At 40.8% G+C, this 22,915-nt stretch overlaps 1 protein-coding gene across 1 annotated transcript in view; it reads left to right on the top strand.

The window, feature by feature from the left end:
- The window catches only part of MAPKAP1 (MAPK associated protein 1), a 341,504-nt gene that overhangs the window by 251,682 nt on the left and 66,907 nt on the right, over positions 1 to 22,915 (top strand). The window contains exon 10 of the mRNA XM_077478999.1: positions 20,597 to 20,734. Within this exon, the coding sequence (XP_077335125.1) occupies positions 20,597 to 20,734 (138 nt within the window). The remainder of the gene's footprint in view (positions 1 to 20,596; positions 20,735 to 22,915) is intronic.

The following is a 22,915-nucleotide window of genomic DNA, read 5'->3' as shown; positions in this document are numbered from 1 at the left end:
AGTAAAAACAGTAAAGGAGATGAACAGTGTTAGCCATACATTAGGAAACACACAGGAAACAGGTTCACAAGAATGTGTACATATGACGAAACAGTAGTAGTAAACATGCGTGAACATTGTAATCTATTCTGAGGGTTCCTTATGGAAACAAACTGGGTCTAGGGGGGGGGGGGGGGAGTACAATGCTCCCAACCTGGAACGTTAAACGTTTTCTTTATATAAACAAGTATCTATAAAAGTATAAGGTTAAAGAGGAAGTAAACCCTGATGGGTTTTACTTCCTCTTTATTCCCCTGCAAAGTATAATGGACTAGTATGCATCGCATACTACCCCATTATGTGGCACTTACCTGCAAACGAAGCCCACCATGTCCCCACTGGTGGAAGCATCAATCTTCGCACATCTTCCACTGGGGGCATGCATGCGAGAGCCGCCAGTCACGGCACACGCTGGGGAAGAAACAGCCTGGAGGGCCGTTTTTTCACTGCACATGCGCCAATGACATTATCGGCACGCTGCACACGTTTAGGAGATATTTTCAGTACATATAGGTAAACCTTATTATAGGCTTACCTATATGTAAAAGTGTCTCGGAGGGGGGTTTACAACCACTTTAAGTGTAGGCAAATTATGGTCCAAGTATGGACTGAACGTGAGTTAAAAAACAATAGAACAGTCAGTGTCAATGAGCTAGGAGAGGGTCATGCACTTAGGGTGGTGAAGAGTGTTTAATCAGTCTGGGAATGAAACCCCAGAAATCTAGTAAACTATTGTGTATACAGTACTACATCTGAAAATTGCAAAAGAACCATATAACGAGTAAACATTTGCGTAAAGCTTAGCAATGCCGTTGAGAGGTTTGGCGGTTTGAGATTTAAGAGTGCTATAGATGTTTCAGGTTGCAGAGTTGTGTTGAAGAGGGTGGAGAGCATATTGGACCAGAAAGTTTGTGCAATTGGGCATGACCATCAAATATGATGGAAGATCCCCTGGATGGAACAGCATCTAAAGCAGGTGCAGGGGTATTGAGGAACATATTTGGGGATCCTGGCTGGGGCCAAGTACCAACGGGTAAGGACTTTGTATTTAGTTTCCATTGCTACAATGTTCTGGGAGAAGGATTTTGTGGCCAACCATATGTGATTCCAATCTGCACCTTCTAATGTGATTTCCAAATCTCTGTCCCATTTAGAGGTGTAGGAGGGGGCATGAGAGGGTCCCATGTTATGCAATTGGGTGTAAAGGGTTGAGATTAATCCTCTCCTATGTGGGTCATTTTTGCAGGCTTGTTTAACCAGTTGCTTACTAAGCACTTAAACCCCCCTCCTATCTAGACCAATTTTCAGCTTTCAGCGCTGTTGCACTTTGACAATTGCGTGGTCATACAACACTACTGTACCCAAATGAAATTTTTATCATTTTTTCCCCCTAATAGAGCTTTTCTTTTGGTGGTATTTGATCACTTGTGCGATTTTTTTTATTTTTTTTTACCACTTTCAGACTGGACCATTTTGCTGGCTTAAGACCTGACCACTTTTTGCGATTCGGCACAGCGTCGTTTTAAGTGACAATTGTGTGGTCACGTGACGTGACTCCCAAACAAAATTGATGTCCCTTTTTTCCAACAAATAGAGCTTTCTTTTGGTGGTATTTGATCACCCCTGCGGTTTTAATTTTTTGCGCTATAAACAAAAATAGAGCGTCAATTTTGAAAAAAAGCATTTTTTTTACTTTTTGCTATAATAAATATCCCCCAAAAATATATAAAAAAATATTTTTTTTTCCTCAGGTTAGGCCGACATATTCTTGGTAAAAAAAATCGCAATAAGCGATTATTGATTGGTTTGCGCAAAATTTATAGCGTTTACAAAATAGGGGATAGTTTTATGCCATTTTTATTATTTTTTTTTTACTAGTAATGGCGATGATCATCGATTTTTATTGCGACTGCGATATTATGGCCGACACATCGGACATTTTTGACACATTTTTGGGACCATTGTCATTTATACATCAATCGGTGCTATACAAATGAACTGATTCCTGTGTAAATGGCAGTGAAGGGGTTAACCAGGGGGTGGCAGTGTAGGGGTTATGTGTATCCTAGAGGCGTGTTACTAACTGTGGGGGGCTGGGCTGTGTGTTAGTGAACACTGATCTCTGCTCCAATCACATGGAGCAGAGATCAGTGTCACTTGTTACTAGGCAGAACGGGGAGCTGCTGTTTACATTGGCATCTCCCCGTTCAGCCTCCCCGTGAGACGTGGGACCCGCGACCGGACTCATGGGGATCCTGACCGTCATGCGATGGCAGGGCGTTAAATACAATTGGACGTACCTGTACGCCAATTTGCCTGCCCGTGCCATTCTGCCGACAGTACATCGTCGTGCGCCGGTCAGTAAGTGGTTAAATGTAAAAAGACCGAATTTAAAAAATAATTATTATTCATTTTTTTTATTTTGTTTTAAAATTTTATAACGGGTAATTTTTGTCCGTCATTGATGTACGCTGATGAAGCGGCACCGATAGGTGGCAGTGATGGGCACTGATGGGTGGCAGTGATGCGCACTGATTGGCACCACTGGTGGGCACTGATGGGTGGCAGTGATGCGCACTGATTGGCACCACTGGTGGGCATTGATAGGTGGCACTTGTGGGCATTGTTAGATGCTATAAATGAGGCATAATTGCCTCTTCCTTTTTGGGACCGATGTCCCTTTAAGATGAGCCGGTGATTGGCTTTTTTTTCTCCTCCGCTGTCAGTGTGAGGAGAAAAAAAACGATCACCGAGCTTTTGTTTTGATTATGTGATCAGCTGTCATTTGCTGACAGCTGATCACCTGGTAAGGGGCCGGGAACCGCCCCTTACTCGGATCAGTGATCACCCGAGTCTCATTGACTCAGTGATCAAAGCGCACACTGTAGGGCGCGCACAGGGGAGGCCGATCCTGGGAATTCAGGTCCACACTGTTGCCGTCATTCGGCCATAGCGCAGATGTCAGGTGGTTAAAGAAGGACATGCATTTATGAGGGAAGAAAAGGACATGCAAAGGGGGGGAGGAATCTCTGGGAATTAAGGGTGTAAAGAAATGTTTGATCTGAAGATATCCGAAGATTTCAGAGGTTGGAATATAATTAGACTCCCTGAGGGCTGGGAAGGGCTTTATGCCATTGGGGGTTATAAATGTATAAGCTTGGATGAGGCTAGTGGAGGACCATTTTTGAAAAGAGGATGGTCAGGTCCTGGCCAGGTACAGCTTGAGAATTTAAAAGCTTGCTTTACACACTTTTCTGTGTAAAGCGATTCAGCGTGCATTGTTGTGATTAGCTGACCACAGCTGTGATTGGCCCCGTCTGTACCATGTTATCACTTTGACCAATCAGAGCTAGCAACACATTTGTACACAATGAATGACATGAAAGAAAGCCATCCATTGTTTACCATTGTCATGTGATCTGCTTTGATTGGTCACAGCGATCACATGGTAGTGACCGTGGCCTGGTACAGTGATCTGTCATCGGCTGTGTCCTAATAGATCGCACCGCAGCACGACCCATTCCAGGAGGGAAAAAAAACTCTCTCACAAAAAAAGTATATAAAATCTATTAGTTTACGGTGTTGTATTAATGAGTAATTGTCATTCAAACAGTGCTGTAAACTGAAAAGTGACCTTGACTGGAAGAGGTGAAACAGTCTGGTCTTGAAGTAGTTTAGAGGCTTTTTTTTTGGGGGGGGGGGTGTACTGTAGAACTGGAACATCTAATAAGGCGATCATTGAGCTGGGGACCTAGAGATTTGCAAGACAGTTGCAGTGTAACTATCCAGTGTCCTTCCATAACTAAAATATGGGGTGGATCTTTTCTTTACATTTTTTTTACTTCATGCTAACTGACTTTTTCCGATTTTTCTGCAGCACATCAGTACGTGTGAGGCTTACATTATAGCAGAAGGGGTTGGAACATTGTAAAACACTTTCTCAAACAGCTTTTCCTTTTGTAGATATCCTCAGGTATGAGCTGCTGCAGGTTGCCTGTCAAAGAGTAGAGACAATTATATCTGAGATATCCACTTCCCAAAAGCCATTGATTGCAAGCCTGAAGCTTTATTGATCATATTGATCTCATGAGGGAGTTGTGTGAAGGACAGTGTGTATAGAATGGACAGCACTGCAGAGCGAGTTCCAGTGGATGCATGCCTGCACTATAATATTGTGCTTGATCTTGTCACATTTCTGTGTCATAAATGGCAGATCTCGTATAATGTTTCATAATATCATATTATTATCTTTGTTATGTTGTGTGATCTTAAACACAGCTACACTCAGGTCAGAGATAGACAAGTACCCAAATTTGTGTGCGAATTTCATCCATGTTTTCCTCTTTTATGTCATGTACTGGATACTGATACAGTGCAAAAAGGTCAAACCATTCTCCAAATGAATGCTTTTATCATGCAAGGCTGGGATTAGTTACATAGTTAGTGAGGTTGAAAAAAAAGACACAAGTCCGTCTAGTTCAAAAAAGTTAAAAAACTAAAATATATATATAATATACACACACAATTGTGTTCATAAGTTTACATACCCTGGCAGAATTTATGACTTCTTGGCCATTTTTCAGAGAATATGAATGATAACAAAAACTTTTCTTTCACTCATGGTTAGAGTTTGACTGAAGCTATTTATTATCAGTCAACTGTGTTTACTCTTTTTAAATCATAATCACAACAGAAACTTCCCAAATTACCCTGATCAAAAGTTTACACACCCCAGTTCTTAATACACTGTATTGCCCCCTTTAACATCATTCACATCTTGAAGTCTTTTGTGGTATTTGTGGATGAGGCTCTTTATCTTCTCAGATGTAAAGCTGCCGATTCCTCTTGGCAAAAACCCTCCAGTTCCTGTAAATACTTGGGCTGTCTTGCATGAACTGCGTGTTTGAGATCTCCCAGGAGTGGCTCAATGATTTTGAGGTCAAGAGACTGAGATGGCCAACCTTCAATTTATTCTGCTGTAGCCAATGGAAGGTGGACTTGGTCTTGTGTTTTGGATCATTGTCATGTTGGAATGTCCAAGTACGTTCCATGCACAGCTTCCTGGCTGATGAATGCAAATGTTCCTCCAGTATTTTTTTTATGACATACTGCATTCACCTTGCCATCACTTTTGACCAAAATCCTTGTAGCTCACACATCTCCAAAACATCAGTGATCCACCTCCGTATTTCACTGTAGGAATGGTGTACCTTTCATCATAGGCCTTGCTGACTCTCCAAGTGTATTGGTTTTGGTTATGGACAAAAAGCTCAATTTTGGTCTCATCACTTCAAATGACTTTGTGCCAGAAGGTTTGAGGCTTGTCTCTGCGCTGTTTTTTGTATTGTAAGCAGGATGCTTTGTGGCATTTGTGTTGTAATGGCTTTCTTCTGGCGACTCGACAATGCAGCCCATCTTTCTTCAAGTGCCTTTTTATTGTGCATCTTGAAAAAGCCACAACACATGTTTTCAGAGAGTCCTGTATTTCACCTGAAGTTATTTGCAGGGTTTTTTTTGCATCCCAATCAATTTTCCTGGCAGTTGTGGCTGAAATTTTAGTTGGTCTACCTGACCGTGGTTTGATTTCAACAGCACCCCTCATTTTCCACTTCTTGACTACAGTTTGAACACTGCTGATTTGTATTCTCAATTCCTTGGATATCTTTTTATATCCCTTTCCTCTTTTATACAGTTCAACTACCTTTTCCCACAGCTCCTTTGACCATTTTTTTGCTTTCTCCATGACTCCGAATCCAGAAACATCAGTGCAGCACTGGATGGAGTATGCAAGGGTCTGTCAGGAGTCCAAAAACTCATTGGACCTTTTATACACACACTAATTACAAGCAAACAGATCACAGGGGAGGGTGGTTACCTTTAATAGCTATTCAAGCCCCTTTGTCTAAACTTGTGTGCATATTATCAGGCCAAAATCACCAGGGTATGTAAACATTCGGTAAGGGTCATTTGGGTAGTTTCTGTTGTGATTATGATTTAAAAAATAGTAAACACAGTTGATTGATAATAAATGGCTTCAGCCAAACACTAACCATAAGTGAAATAAAAGTTTTTTGTTATCATTCATAGTCTCTGAAAAATGGCCAAGAAATCCAAAATTCTGCCAGGGTATGAAAACTTATGATTAATTCTTTGATTCTGGATAATATCACAGCTCTCCTTCCTCTCTTCCCCCCCCCCTGCCCTCCCCTTCTCCCCCTCCTGCCCTCCCCTTCTCCCCCTCCTGCCCTCCCCCCCTCCTCTCTTCCCCCCTCCTCCTCCCCCCTCTTTTTCCTCCCTCCCTCTCTCCACTCCCCCCCTCCCACTCTCATCCCCCCCCCTAACTTCTCACCCTTCCCTACCATTATTTCTGTTTATATGCTGATGTTATTGACCGATATGTACTTAACTGAACAACATATTGTACCTATTGTACCTACTGTTTATTTGCATAGTTGTATGTTTGCTAAACTCAATAAAAACTATTTTGAAAAAAAAAAAAAAACTTATGAGCACAACTGTAGCTGAGCTCCTCCATGCCTCTTAGCAGTTTGGTTACCCTTTCTCTCTCTCTCTCTCTCTCTCTCTCTCTCTCTCTCTCTCTCTCTCTCTCTCTCTCTCTCTCTCTCTCTCTCTCTCTCTCTCTCTCTCTCTCTCAGCATTGCATGCCATTATTAAGCTTATGATCTACCAAAACTCCCAGATCCTTCTCCACTATGGATTCCCCCAGTTGTACTCCCCCAAGTATATATGATGCGTGCATAACTTTACATTTATCTACATTAAACCTCATTTGTCACATAGTTGCCCAATTAAACAGTGCATTGAGGTCAGCTTGTAAGGACGGTTTTCCACTGCATAGCTTGGTGTCATCTGCAAAGACAGAAATGGTGCTTTTAATCCCAGACACTATATCATTTATAAAGATATTAAAAAGTAAGGGTCCCAACACTGAACCTTGGGGTACACCACTGTTTAACCTTAGACCATTCAGAGTAAGAATCATTAACCACTACTCTGAATTCTGTCTTTTAGACAGTTTTCTATCCATTTACAAACTGATTTTTCCAAACCTGTAGACTTTACCTTACACATTAGTCATGTGTGGGGAACACACACACACACACATGTATGCCACCCCTCTGCCTAAGGTTTTACTTCCTCATAAAAAGAAATCAGATTTGTGTGACAACTTCTGTCTTTTATGAATCCATGCTGTCTGTTGTTTAAAATATTTATCTATGTGGTCTTTTAATAACCTCTCCAATATCTTCCCAACTATAGAAGTTAAACTAACAGGTCTATAGTTACTTGGTAAAGACTTTGATCCCTTTTTAAATATAGGCACCACATTGGACCTACACCAATCAATTAGATGCAGTGACTTTGAAATGACAGAGCTCAATTCTTTTTGGATCCGTGGGTGGATGACATCTGGTATAGTGTATATATCTATTTTGGTATAGGTGTAGGTAGTTTTGCACTGATAGTTACAATTATTTGTAGCTGCTATAAATAATGTGACTCCCTATGGAGTAAACTCGTTAGTCCTGGAGATCGTGCTGGACCAACAAGATTAGTCGCTGGTCATGGGTGGGTGGAAACATGAGCGAGTAGGAATAAATCCCTCCCAGTGGTTTGTGCTCAATTAATGGATGGTGGTGGTAAGAGGAGGTAAGTTGCGTGGGCTGCTGCCTTTTGGTACGGCTTTATGCTCGTTTCTGCTTGTACACTTGGAGAGGTAGTTAGAAAGGAGCACCCACTGTTGAAAGGTGCGTTAGAAGGCTAAAAAAAAGAAAATAAAACAAAAGAAAAATTATGCAATTTAGCAAACATCTAATGCTGGTTGAGAGATCCGGATGGGGGATGCATCTTACGCTTAGAGGATTCTTACATTATGGAAAGTGTTTGAGCTCTGTGTGACCGTTTATAATTTGATGGTCCACACTGTCTGGTAAGAGGCCTTTTTAAATGATGTTACCTGGTAGTGGAGGCACATCTTTTCTTACAAGTAGGATCGTGGGGACACTTATAGCAACATATTGGTTGTCACATCCGTTATAATCTGTCACGGATTGTAATTTAGATTTTTTTCTTTTCACTTTATTTGGTTCCCACTTAGCTTGTGATTCAATATTATTCATCACGGACTATTTGCTTATTAATTAAATATTATGCATTCTATTCTTTATTCACATGTGTATGAATTATATTGTTGCACTATATTTAATTGGTATTTGTGTACAGTATTTAATTTTCTTATTTATTGTTTCTTAATATTGCCTTTTTTGGATTTAGTGCTGCTCTATGACATTCCCTGTTTATTGAAAATAGCAACAAATATATTGAGCTAATGCATTTCAGGGGAACAAGGACTTCCCCATATTCAGGGCTGTTGCATGCTTAAAGATGGAGAAGTTTCCCAATGGGGTGTGTTCAAAGCATTAAAATCAGAACGATAATGGTCAGAGTCCGGGCTTTGGTTGCAGAGGCAACATTCTGCCTCTGCAACTACCCTGAAAAAGGTTATATTTCCAATGGCATAGTTCACACCATTGCGGTCAATTCCAGGGCTTTCCAGTTCCAGGAAAAAAAGTAGAACATGCTGCATTTTCCTGCACTTTCCTGTACTGGAAAGTGGTAAAACGCATCAAAAACACACTGGAATGCACTGGGACGCATTAAAAATGCACCGAACCCAAGTACAGGGGAAAAAAAACAGGAAAAGGAAGAGGAAACCTACAGAAACGCATTAAAAACGCACCAGACTGTGCCAAAAATGCACATGCAGGAACACATCCAGAACGGATCTGGAGGGCATTTTTGTGGTGTGGACCATATGAATTTTGAACCATAGTGGTTCATTTGGAGCTATGTCAATACTATCCCCTATGTTCCTTTGTATACACAGAATTGAAGAAGGTATTTAATACATTTGCCTTTTGTTTGTCCCCATTCACCCACTCTCAATAATTTTGTAAATAGCCCACATGCTCAGACCTGACCTTTTTTACAGTTTGGTTCATATATATTTGGACACGGGCACAATTTTCATAATTCTAGCTCTGTATGCCACCAGAATAAAATGGAAACAAAACAATCCAAATTAGTTTGAAGTGCAGACTTTCAGCTTTAATTCAAGTGCTTGAACATAAATATCAAGTACAAATTTTATGAACCGCAACCATTTTTAAACACAGATAAAGATAAAATATGTAGGAAATACCTCACTCTAAACAAACAGCTATCTAAAAGTAAGCAGCAACTAAAATGTAAGATACACACATAAAACCAAATAAAGGGAAAAATAGCTGTGCTAAATAGTGTATTTTGATCAAAGAATATATCATGAAAAAATTCTAAGAAAAGAAAAAAAAATCATCATAATAGACATAAAAATTTATCCCAATGTAAAGAATAAAAATGAATGTGATAAACCAATAACGATGAAACATCCAGAACTGAATGCAAGTCAGATACATTACAATTAGTCCATAAATCACACAAATGTGCATATAAGTGAGTAGATGAAACTTGTAATACGTGATCCTCCACCACCAGTAGTGCACAGGACACCAAATAAATTGCACGCTTAGCAGAAGGTAAGATAATTGAGCTTGTTGCTATAAATCCAGCCAGGGCCTTTATCAAGGAGATTTTGGGGTGACAACTCCAAAATGGTCAGTGTAGTAGAGGGGAGATAAGCAGCCAACGGCCGGATTGGTTTGATCGTGCAAGGTTGATGGATTAAGTTTCAGATGTCACTTTAGGCCGACTGTCCTGGAAGTGATAGAGAAGTCCCCATGCCTTACCTCCCAAGTACTTTACACCTTGCAAAAATGTGCTTCTGATTTTCATGCAAGTTCCCCTCTCTCCTGGAGAAGGCTGAGCTGATCGAGCCAATCCGGCCGTCGGCTGCTAATCTCCCCTCTACCACACTGACCATTTTGGAGTTGTCGCCCCAGAATCCCCTGGATAAAGGCCCTGGCTGGGTTTATAGCCACAAGCTCAATCAGCTTGCCTTCTGTACTAACCCGGGGGCCCCACTACCTCTCATTTCTTTCTACCCTATCTGTTTTTTCTCCGACCTAAGATTACTTTTATCTTCTTTCTCTCTTCTATTTTTTCTCCCCTATTCTCTCTCTCCTCTTTCAATTTACTCTTTATATAGTGCTAATATAGTATAAGATTTTAGATTCTATAATACATTTTTTTTTTAAACTATACTCTTGATAATAATTAAGACTGTATTATTATTTTTTTTACTCTGAGGTCATCTTATATTAACCTGGTCTAAATTGGTTTTATCATTTCGTATACAATGTATGATGTAATCTTTTGAGTAGCTAGATCCATGCTTAAATTTTTTTAGTTAAACTACTTTTAGTTTGTGTTGGAGCTACAACTCAATATTATTACCTTATATGTGATCTTTTCTTTTGCTGCCACCATGTGTACTTATTAGGGGTGCAACGGATCATCACCGATTCGTGATTCGAACGGGTCAACCTGTTCAGATCGGCACACCACGTGATCTGCGGAGCACTCCGCTGCCTCAGCCATAGGAAGGGCCGCGGCTTTGGCCTAGCTCCAGAGCGTCAGCCATCTTGGTACAACCGGTGGCCGCCGCTGTCTCGTCAGGAAGTGCCATTTCATCGCCACTATCTTGCCTACACCCCACACTCCTGCACAGTAATGATAGAGTGAGAAGGGGTCAAGCGGACATCTTGATAGACTTAGTTATTTTCAACACAAAATGGAGCTTATATGGTGGAGCTTTAAACTTTTTTTCATGTTTTCCAATGTTTGTTTACGTTGTTCTCTAGAGCTCGTCTCATTTAGTTCAAAGTTTTGGTGAGAGACCGCATGTGTGAAAGGATATAATATCTGCCAATATAAAATGATTTTATATGATTTCCAGGAGACTGCATGCATGGTTTCTGTGCACCCTGGGACCCTTGCTGTGTTGTAAAACTGGAGGTACCTGTAGTATAATCCAGCTGCCAGGTCACAAGCTTCATAGCTGTCACAGGTTTGCATTATGCTACAAAGTATCCTCTGATTACCTTTCATCTGAGATTTATATAATCGATTGCAACCAAATACTGCAAGTGTTTCATGGTGCTTTTGAGTGGGACCGCAGTCTCTTGTCACTTTAATCTCTACTATAGAACCTTCTCCCTCCTCATTATGCTCCATTGGGTTTGGGTGAGGCTAAAATAGGCCTAGATTAAGGAGCATTCATTATATGGTTAATTCTGTCATAAGGATTTAGTGTGCAGGGCAATCAGGTATACAAGACAAGTGAATCAGGTTGAATGCACAATTATATTTTTTACATGTATATTTGAACGAGTATATATATTTTTTTTATGTTAATATAGATCAACAGTAAATACTAAAAAATGGCTAGTTATGAAGGCTGGAGTATAAATATGGCATAGGTTTCATATTTTGTTTAGTGGGAATAAGAAACCAAAAATCTGGCTGCCATAGGAAATTACTTTGCTTCTTCTCCTATTTTTCCATTAAGTAGGATGGAAACTATATTTGTTTGTGTATGTGTTTACTTGGCTACATTTCCCTGTATGTGATCTGTGCAAATAAGGAATCTATATTCAGAGATGAGAATCGAGTATGTGAAAGAGAGGCTTTTCTCATGTACACAGAGGCAGTAATGGATGGACAAGGCAAGGACTATCCAGCAGATAAATATAATAGAGGTTTGCACGCTCTTTACATGATAAAAAGGCAGATGAGAAGCATCGGCAAAGCTGCTTTCTCCCTTTGCACAACTCCACGCCTGGCCCACTTGCCCCTAGTAGGAAAGATTGATGGCTCTGAGGGTGACCTTGGCTAGGAGCAGGAGCTGGTGATGTATGTACCAGGCTCTCTCTGCTAAATGGGCCCAGATTTGTAGTGCTAATATTCATGGGGACGCAGGCCCAAACTCGCCACGGCTATAAATCAGCAGCCACTTTAGGTGTCACTGCTGGTTTATGTTCGGTTACTGTTGGAAAATCACTCTAGGTTCAAACCTCTGGCATCATCTGGAAGAATTTGGTGTCATACCTTTATTTTCTACTCTATTATCAGCAGATGTCAATTTAACAGCTCTTAACACCTTCTCTTCCTAACGGATCACAAGTGAATTGATGGCTCCTGACAACTAATTAGTTATTTTTTCTATTGTAATGTCCATATCTACATTTAGTCTACTGTGGAACTACACTATTTGAAGAACGCTGCATTATCTGCAACTAAAAAGGCTGCAAGCTACAACCTTGGTAGATATTTATACCTCTAAAATTTAGGTAAACATGCTACTAATATAGAGCTAAGAAAAAAATATATCCGTCAGCAATGTTTCAGGGTAGAAGCTCCTGGGCTACATAAGTTGCTCTGTTATAGCTTTAAAGTTGACAGTATTTAATAACTTGATTATTCTATGTTTAACCACTTTCCATTTAAACCTTCCTGCCCATGCCAATTTTCCTTTTTCCATTGCTGTCGCACACTTTGAATGACAATTGCACGGTCATGCAACGCTGTACCCAAACCAAATTATTATTTTTTATTTTATTTTAGACAGATCTTTCTTTTGGAGGTATTTAAAGTGTTTGTTAGCCCCCAGGGTTAACGTTACATTATCCTCTTTGTTGATCCATCTAATGTCCCCCTGTGACTTTGCTTTATAAAAAATGCAGCTATATACCTTGTTTGCTGTTCGCAGATTCGCATTCACGTGACATGTCACCTCTCTCTTCTCTCGACCCGACAGATGCAGTGGGCAGGGCCGAAGATCCCCCGCTGACATCATTCAGGAAGGGGAAGGAGGAGAGAGGTGGGCCCCGCCCACTGCAGCTGTAATGCGAGAGAAAAGAGAGGTGGCATGTCACATGATCGCTGATCTGCACTGAGTAAACAAGGGATATAGCTACATTTTTACTAAAGCACAGTCACAGGGGAACATTAGATGAATCAACAAATAGGATAATGTAACATTAACCCTAATTTGAGCAGCAGGACAGGAGGGGAAGATGTGGACACGTAGCAGAGGGGGGAGAGGATGGAGGAGAGGACACAGGAGACACAGAGCAGGGCTGCGGCTGATGGAGCCATGTACACTGACAACGGTGTCAGGGCTCAGAAGCCCTGATATATCGTGGTCAAAATACATAGCGGAGAGTAGAAACTGTCAGGATCAGCCAGAAATTTCAGGTGATACGGGGGGCCAAATTACACAGCACAAGCTCTGTGCTGTATATAATTCTTTAAAGGAACAGAATCTTTATTTTATTTTTATATACAAAAACAATTTAATCACCACTGTGTTTTTTATTTTTTGCTAATCAAACAAAAAAAGACTCGAAATTTTGAAAAAAATAAATTAATTGGTTTCTGTTATAAAATGCTGTAAATAATTAACTTTTCTTCTTCACTGATGTTGCTGCAATGATGAGCACTGATGAGGCAACACTGATGGCCACTGATAAGGAGACACTAATATGCATCACTGATGGGTGGCACTAATGAGGAGGCACTAACATGCATCACTGATTGACACTGATATGCGGCACTGATGGCCATCACTACTAATTATCACTGGTGGCCACTGTTGGGGCTTCACTGATAATCGGGATTCTGATGAGTAGTGCCCTGATTGTTAGTGCAGATTTCCCCGGTGCAGAATGTCGCTTACTGGCTCTCCTCTCATGCTGTCGGTGTGAGGAGAGGAATTCTGATAACCGGCATTTCCTGTTTACACTTTGATTGGATACAGCCGATCACATGGTAAAAAGCCTATGTCATAGGCTCTTTACCATTAACATTGATGAGCTGTGTCTGATGAACATGGCGCACCACTGATCGTCGTGATGCGCAGCCAGAATGGAAAGACATCATATGATGTCCTCCCAGAACGAGCATGCCTCCGTCTGTCATTTCACTATATGGTGGCCAGGAAGCAGTTAGAAACGATATACAAGTTCTAAACCAGTAATACACCTATCTATACCACATCCTCTTTGCCGCTTGGCTGTTGATTGGCTAGAGTGGATGGATTGAAAGCAGCGCAGCCATCGGCTCTCAATCACATCCAATGACGCAGCGTGCCGGGGGCGGGACCGAGTGATACAGTGAGCGCGCCCACAAGTACTTCTTACCATGCGAGGGAGCTTGCATGAATGTGAGAAGTACTTGCGGGGGGAAGCCAAGACAGCAGCCGAGGGACCACTCTGTGCAAAACGAGCTGCACAGTGGAGGTAAGTATAACGTTTTTGTTATTTAAAAAAAAAAAATTCCCTTTACAACCCCTTTAACTGTCAGGTGTGCAGCTGCATGGCACTAATGAGGAAATCTGCTGGGACTGCATCCCTTTAGATGAGTTCCTATTGAAAGTATCTCCAAAAATGACATTTTAGTTGTAGGGGATGCCTGAAATCTAACTTGTATCTTAGGCAGATTATGTTTCTAGGGTGTACAGAACAACCCCAGGTAGCCATATTGCAATGCACTCTTAGAAAATGACAGCGGCGGCAGAATGAAAATGAAAGGTAATTTTTAATAACATTCAATTACAATATGATTAGTGTCGCAATTATATGCGCTATATTATTTTTTGTTCTTTCTTTGCTATTTCCCCCCCACGAAAGTGGGGTTACCCTTTAAAGCCCAATGCCTGGAGAATAGTAAATAATACTTATGTCTTGTTAATTGCTCATTAAGTCTAAAGGAAAGTTGAAGAGGCTCATTCCTTGGCTGGTTGGCTTCCATCCGAAGCTCCAGCCTGTGGAGTCTATCTATGGTATGCTGAGGCTGAATTGCCACCGGAGCCCATCACAGCTTACAGAGCAGCTACTGGGGGGCTAGTCATAACACTGGAGGGCACCTTGTGGACCGAGGAAAAAAGGTAAGCATTAAAACCTTAATCCTCTGCCTGAGACTAAATGAGCAATTAACCCTTTAAGCATTTTGCCGTACCACGTATAATTTCAGAATATATGTACTAGTAGTATATGTAATATTTGCTTTGGTAAAAATGATAGGAAACATACTTCTTTTTAATATTTCCCTATTTCTTCCTGGTTTAAAACCTAGGAAATAAAAATATTTGTATCCCAATCTGTCAAATCTCCATAATTAAATAAAAAATGCTTAAAGCGGTACTGTAGCGTAGACGAGGGTAGCAGCTCTTGTTCTAACGAGCCAGTATGCATATCATACCTGCACATTATGGTGGGGTTACCCTCTTCCATCAACTTAAAGCTTTGTGATCCTTGTTGCTACTTTCCACGGTCCTTGGATCTGAGGTCCGCATTTGTTCCCGAAAGAAAAACAGCAGATCTTTCGGGGACAAAGACAGATCTCACATCTTCCATATTTTGGTCAGCACTAGCTCCAGAAGGACAATATAAAGATATTCTGATAAGAAGACAAGGGCTAGCATGCTAATCTGCAACTGGTCACAGCAACCGGAGGGAGTAGACCGCAAGTTGTTGTTTTCTGCCGCCAAGGCCACAGGATCACCTACAAGTCAGAGAGAGAGAGACAAAAGTAAGAAATTAAGTTTCTCTGTGGCTACCACTACCCATTTTTTAAGGTTAAACTTCATTATCACACATACTGGGATCCACTGCCTAAAGCATAGGGTACTCTGGAAGAACCCCATCAAGCATTGAGTGCAACAATCCTCTGTGTGGAGAATGGTATTCTCCAATGATGAATGATTCAATGATATTCTCCACAGTTTAAAGATATAGGTTGCTTGATCCTCGCTTGGGCTTCATGCAACCTTTCAAATTGACAACTCAAAACAATGATCACTTGGATGATTAGAGAATCGTGCCAGTCAGTGGCAACACAAATAGCATGGAAAACCTGTAACGATATGCGCATATGAAGAATATGTTTGTGAATATCATTAATTTATTTTAATAAACTACTGGCTTTTACGTATTCACGCTATGTGATCTCCCACTTTTCTTTTCCCCATTATGCCCCTGATTGTGATCTGTGATTGAGGGGTATCGGAGCACATAGATTCCATTCTCCTGTGGAACAGTATGCTTTTCTGTGACACAGGTGCATGTTGACATCTCACATTGAAAGTCAAACTTATCCGATAATCATATTTTGGCGTGGATGGTGAAAGTGCATTGAAGTGTTGTCTCTATCCATTTCAACTTCCTAGCAGGAGAACATGTGGGTGTGGCTTTGCTATCTCTAGAGGGGCCCGATTCTCTCCATTACTGATTTGGTATTACAATTTTGAAAATCACATTTATGTATACAATATGCGGTAGCAGAGCTGCACTCCAAACAGTCCCTGCACCAGCTTATCAGTGGGGGAAAAATAGCATTCCGAGAAGATTTGTAAACCTGCCTGACCGCTATTCCCCCTACCGTGTGTCAGCATTAGCTTCCAGCTTCTGCAGCTGTCTGGCCTTTAGTCTGATGAACGAAAAGTTTTAGAGAACCTGCTGGAAGAAGAAAGATTTTCTGACTGTGTGCTCGGGGCAGTGCAGTCTGTTTGAGACAGTTCTTACCTAAGGCACATTGATAAATTTGTTAAATTTGTTTATAAAGACCACAGCCAATTAAGTAGGGATTAGCTCATAGCAACCAGATGTTGTGTTTATTATCCAGCCCACTGCAAGATTTTTTCCAGCCCTCTTATGTAAGAGTGAACTCTGATATAAGGGGCTTATAGTGGCATCTCTGATATAACGGGGTAAGTGGAACTTGCATGGGGACTCTGGTATAAGGGGGCTTTGGTGGGGACTCTGAGAGGCGTAGGCTTATCTGGAAGTTATTTGCTTTGTTTACTGTTTTTATTTCTTTGTTTTAAATTATATTATGCTGATTACCAAAAAAGTGTGTAAATTTGAATTGTTAATTTATAAAACTTTTTTTTTTTTTGGCTTGTAAGTATTTGTAAAATATACAATGTAGCCCTTGTACTGAAAATTGTGGAGACCCCGTGTTAGAGTATGAAAAATTGAATTGGTTTGCTATAGGCAGTCCAATTTTTATAAATCCACTGACTGAAGTGGATTTGTAATCTGTGATTGGCATTGCCTGTGTTCTCTGCAGTATGTGAATGTGAAGGCACATTTCAGTGAAATCATCAGTCAGTTCTATTTGATGTTTCACTTTAGGAACAACAATTTTCATGGCTAGGTAGAGAAATATGAATATTTATAGATTTGGTACAATCAGGAAGCTTAATGCCCCATTTCCAGATCCCATTAGACTGAACCATCCCTTGTTTACCAATGGCACAAATTAGTTCCCTTCCAGGGTGATTACAGACAGGTGTATGTTTTATAGGCATGTGCAGGCAAGCCACCTTAACCAGTTCCTGAACAGTGCACGCCGATGTACATCGGCAGAATGGCACGGGCAGGCATATTGGCGTACAGGTACGTCCATTTTTAAATGCCGCCCTGCCATCGCGTGCACGCCGCCTGTGGCGTGCTCGCGTTCCGGTCGGGCCCCCATGAGTCCGGTCGCGTGTCCCGCGGACTCGATCGCCGCGGGGTTACCCGCGATCATCTCACCGGGCAGCTGAACGGGGAGCTGCCCTTGTAAACAGCATCTCCCCGTTCTGCCTAGAAACAAGTGATGCTGATCTCTGCTCCATGTGATTGGAGCAGAGATTAGTGCTCACTAACACAAATCCCAGCCCCCCACAGTTAGTAACACGCCCCTAGGAACACTTAACCCCTACATTGCCACCCCCTAGTTAACCCCTTCACTGCCAGTGTCATTTACACAGAAATCAATGCATTTGTATAGCATTGATTGCTGTATAAATGACAATGGTCCCAAAAATGTGTCAAAAATGTCCGATGTGTCCGCCACAATGTCGCAGTCACAATAAAAATTGCTGATCGCCGCCATTACTAGTAAAAAAAAAAAAGTTATTAATAAAAATGCCATAAAACTATCCCTTATTTTGTAAACGCTATAACTTTTGCGCAAACCAATCAATAATCGCTTATTGCAATTTTTTTTTACCAAAAATATGTAGAAGAATACGTATCGACCTAAACTGAGGAAATTTTTTTAGATATATATTTGGGGGATATTTATTATAACAAAAAGTTCAAGCTCTATTTTTGTTTATAGCGCAAAAAATAAAAACCGTAGGGGTGATCAAATACCACCAAAAGAAAGCTCTATTTGTGGGAAAAAAAGGACATCAATTTTGTTTGGGAGCCACGTCGCATGACCACGCAATTGTCAGTTAAAGCGACGCAGTACCGAATCGCAAAAAGTGGTCTGGTCATTGGCCTGCAAAATGGTCCGGTCTGAAAGTGGTTCATTTCATTCTAACCCTCTGTGTACTGTAGCCATATCTAAAGGACAAAACCCAACAATGAACTGATTTAATTTTCACTCTTATAGTCATGCAGCCTCCTGCCACCCATATAAGGCTTATGTGTGGCAGCAGAGAGGGTGAGTTTTGATGCCCACATGCATCTATGGGCGGCAGAGCATTCATTTCTGAGAGCGCACTCACTGACAAAGACAGAGCTCGGTCTGTGGGAATGATCAGGAACCAATCAGTGACAGCCACAGTGATAACATAACCTTCTCACCCCTCTGGGCATGATAGTCCAGGTAAAGGGACGTCAGGGCAGGAGGGGGTTAAAGCTGATGTTTATTATCAATTTTTTTGGCCTTGCAGCAGCATATACATTATGTTTACTGGTGTGTATACCCTTACCTGCAGATGTCAATCTCTGCCGCAAATCCTCTTCTCTGTGCCTCTCACTACCACTGAATACCATCCTCAGTGGCTGTCTTTTAGTGCTGTAAGCCTTAACTGCAATCTCTACTACATAGAAAAGTTGTGCCACCTGCCCCTCCTGGTTTTTCCACTAATGACATAACTTATCTTACTACAATCCCATAATGTATTGCGTTCTGTGAATGGGCAGAGGAGACCTGTCAATTGACTACTCTAATGCCTATTCACAGATCACGATTCATTGTGGGATTGTAGTTATATGCTTTCTATGAATGGAGGAGGTTTGCGATTTTCTGTTCAGCCGAAGATAGATAGATAGATATATATATATCTATATATATATATATATCTATATAGATATATATATATATATATATATATATATATATATATATATATATCTATATAGATATATATATATATCCCCAAAACATGTATTCTAGCCAGATTTAAATATACAATAAAAAGTTTTAAAGTTGATTATACAAATATTAAAATCATATCTAGCACCATATCCAGTGTTTGAAAAGTAAAGATCACTATTTTTATTTCAATTCAACATCCACATTTTAGCTCAACGCATTTCAAATACTTCAAACATCTTCATCAGGAGACCATGTGAACAGTACCCATATAGGAAAAGCCAAGTAATGTAAAATCAAAAGTTTCCATACAGTTTGCTGGAGTGGAAATTCTCAAATACGGAATGGGACAGGCGAGGGGGTTGTTCAAAACATGTATTACATGTCCAATGTAGTCTTCTGCTTTTTTTCTTCAAAGATAAAGAGCAAAATATTCATGCAAGAATCCAAGTAAGTTCTGGTCTGCAGTTCAGTTCTCCTATCCAGCATAGCATGCTCAGATCCTTGACCACAATAGCAACATACAGTATTCCAGGTATTATAATAATAAAAAATCTAAATTAGTCTTGATCTGAAGTTCAATCCTGCCATCCACAGAGGGGATGCAACAGCATGCCCAGATCCTTAACCACAATAGCAATAGACGGTATGTATTCCAGGAGGTTTAGTGTTGCACAGCAGATCAAGAGCCATCCCCCAGGCAGATCCCATCAAACTCTGGAACAGGAAGTGTGTTACTGACAGGATCACCAGGTCAAATTAAATAAACGGATCATTCAAGCAGAAAGCTAGACATGCAATTGGAAAGGGTTAGGCAAACTTGTAAACACTGATAAAATACATACTGTACATGGTGCTGTTTCACATGCCAGCAAAAGTTGTATTTCTGTCCATTCAGTCCAGATTTAGACAGATCTGCCACACAGCTCCGTCCTGTCTAGCAGGTGAGAGGATCCAATCGTTCTCTGCTGCAGTTTCATTTACAGGTCCCCTCTACACCCACCCTGTGGTTAGAAAGTGATAGGAGAAGCAGGACTCGGATGAACGCTTGCCACTATGCATATTTTCTTTAGGTGCAGCCTTTTATTTTGGATGTGAAATCTTGGCGTTCCCAAATGTACCATTTTAATCGAACCTGATATGATTTAGCAAAACCTTTTGCTTTAGGGTAAGTTTGATTATATCAGCAATTCTATTTTGTCATGTGTGCAACCATGTCAAAACACTAGACCTTATTTTATCAATTTATGTGTATGTGTGTGTATATATATATATATATATATATATATATATATATATATATATATATATATAATTTATTTTTTGGGGTGGATGAGGGCAACGTCATTATTATTGGAATTTGCCAGTGATTGGATTCTATGGTCATAACAGAGGTGATATCACAGCACTATTAAATGAATTGTGTCAATTTATTCCTTAGGGATCTCTGGAGAAAAGGTAGAGATTGACCCAGTGACCAACCAGAAGACCAGCACAAAATTTTGGATCAAACAGAAACCAATCTCTATTGATTCAGATTTGCTTTGTGGGTGTGACCTTGCAGAAGAGAAAAGTCCAAGTAAGTAACGGATGCAAAATTAAGAAAAAATGGTTGATTTTTCCTAAGATATATTATTGTGTACATATATCTAAAATATATTTGATATTTTTTTTATTATTATTTTTGGATAGAGTAGGGAATGGTTAGAATGGTTGAATTTTAATTCTCTTTGTGCCCCCACTTGGAAAATATACCTTTATGTTTGAATTAAGCAACATTGTCCCCAGGACTGAAAGTGTTGGGAAATCCAAAGGTTTAGAGTTGTCACCAAAACAGTGAGTGTAAATCTTTTCAGTAACAATCATCTCAGAGGGGAATTCCTCTCAGTTTGTATAAGTTTCCTCTTGCTTTCAGTTGCATCCCGTTAGAAGTACAACTAACAGGCATCTGGCAATTAAAGAAAAAGAATATCCATGAAAATCCAACAATTTAAAAAGGTTTGACTTGTGTTGTAATTTTCATTGCTATGCATCAAAACCTATTTTACAATAACTTGTATGCCAGATACATGCCCGAGTTGGAGCTGGTATTGATTAACAGAGAGGCATTCTTTACAGAGAAAAGGAGCAGGATCTCCATCCTGGTAGCATTATCTTTTAATAAGAACCCAAGGTTCTACTGTTCCTGGGTGCTCAGATTAATAAAAAAAAAATCATGGTGCCATGTTTTCATCTGTAGAGCAAAGCTGCTTTTTGATTTGCAAAGAGTGGGTATTGTTGCTTCTATTGTTGCAATTATTTTGATAGGTCCACCTGTTCTACAATACACAATGTAACCGCTCACCAAGAACATGCACATGTGAATACCGTAAGGATAAATGTACACATTTGGAGTTGGCCACGAGCTGAGATGTTTCTGACCGTACTGTACATGAATGGCAGTTAACACAGGTTTGCGTGCATGTCAGAACACATCCACTAATCAGGAATGTAGTTTTGTCCTTTTTTTTAGTATGCTAATTTACAGATCTGCGCTGATCTGTAGCATGTGGTGAATAATTTGGCAGGAAGTGGGCTAATATAGTAGGGTTACCACATCCTAAGGGTCCATGCACACTAGGAGCAAAACAAATGCCAGAACCTCTGGCAGAAAAACTGTTCATATTGAACTAGAGTTTAGGAAAGTTTATGGGCATTTGCTTTTACAAGCATTTTTTTCCAAAACATTCCTCTCTGGTCATTTTTCAACATACCTTGAAAACGCATTTATGAGCACTAAAGCGGAGCTCCAGACATTTTTCTGTTTATTAAAAATCAGCAGCTATAAAAAGCGTAGCGGCTGACTTTTAATAAATAAACACTCATCTGTCCCACGGTCCAGCGATGCGGCTGTTCGCAATCTCGCTTCTCTCCCTCGCCTCTCCCGGTGCTGACATTACAAGTGGCATTACTTGTAGCTTCACAGCCGGATGTGCACTGCGCATGCTCGAGTTGCGATGTGCTTTAATGGTTGGGCAATCTGCTGGGAGCTGTGACATGTCCCAGAAGGTTGCAGGGAGGGGAATAGAGAACTTCCACTTGAGTCGCCTAGACGGCCCGAGCGGCAGTGGGAGCAGGTACCTGTCAAAACTAGGTACCTGCTTCCCCCCTCAAAAAAAAAGACATGCCAAATGTGGCATAGGATGGGGAGGGGAGGTGGAGGAATGCTTAAAGCAGAACTTCCCTTTTTGGGTGCAGCTCTGCTTAAAGTGTTTTTTTTTTGTGCCTGAAAACTTCTTTCAAAAATTCGGTCAAGAAGAGTTTTTCTTTTTTCTGCCTCTAAGCCCGGGTTCACACTTGTGGGATGCAGGACATCGCATGTGATTCGCACATGGGAATCACACTCCATTCCTTTGCAAATCATATGTGATGTCTGACGGTGAGATTTGAGGCATTCATTTTGTTTGGCTCAAATCGTACCCCTGTGGTCCAGTTCTGAATCTTGCGTGTCCATTGCAGGCGCTTTTGGATGTGGACACGGGTCAGCATGGTTACCTTGACCAGTCTGCGGCTACGCAGCCCCATACACAGCAAACTGTGATGCCATTTGTTTCTGCTTTTAACACCACAACTTCAGGGACAACATGTTTACTTGCTGCCTAATATATCCCACTAACTTTTATATGCCATTGTAACAAGATAATTAATGGGGGGCGCATGCGCGGCGCTGAGCGAGATGGCAGCCTAGTGTGAGAGCTCCGCACGGACCGGGAGTTTATCA

The sequence above is a fragment of the Lithobates pipiens genome, unplaced genomic scaffold (assembly GCF_037356315.1).
Source record: "Lithobates pipiens isolate NorthernLeopardFrog02 unplaced genomic scaffold, aLitPip1_a1.2 Scaffold_1, whole genome shotgun sequence".
In the NCBI taxonomy this organism is placed as follows: Eukaryota; Metazoa; Chordata; class Amphibia; order Anura; family Ranidae; genus Lithobates; species Lithobates pipiens.
The sequence above is the reverse complement of the archived record's forward strand: the minus strand, read 5'-3'. Positions and strand labels throughout refer to the sequence as shown.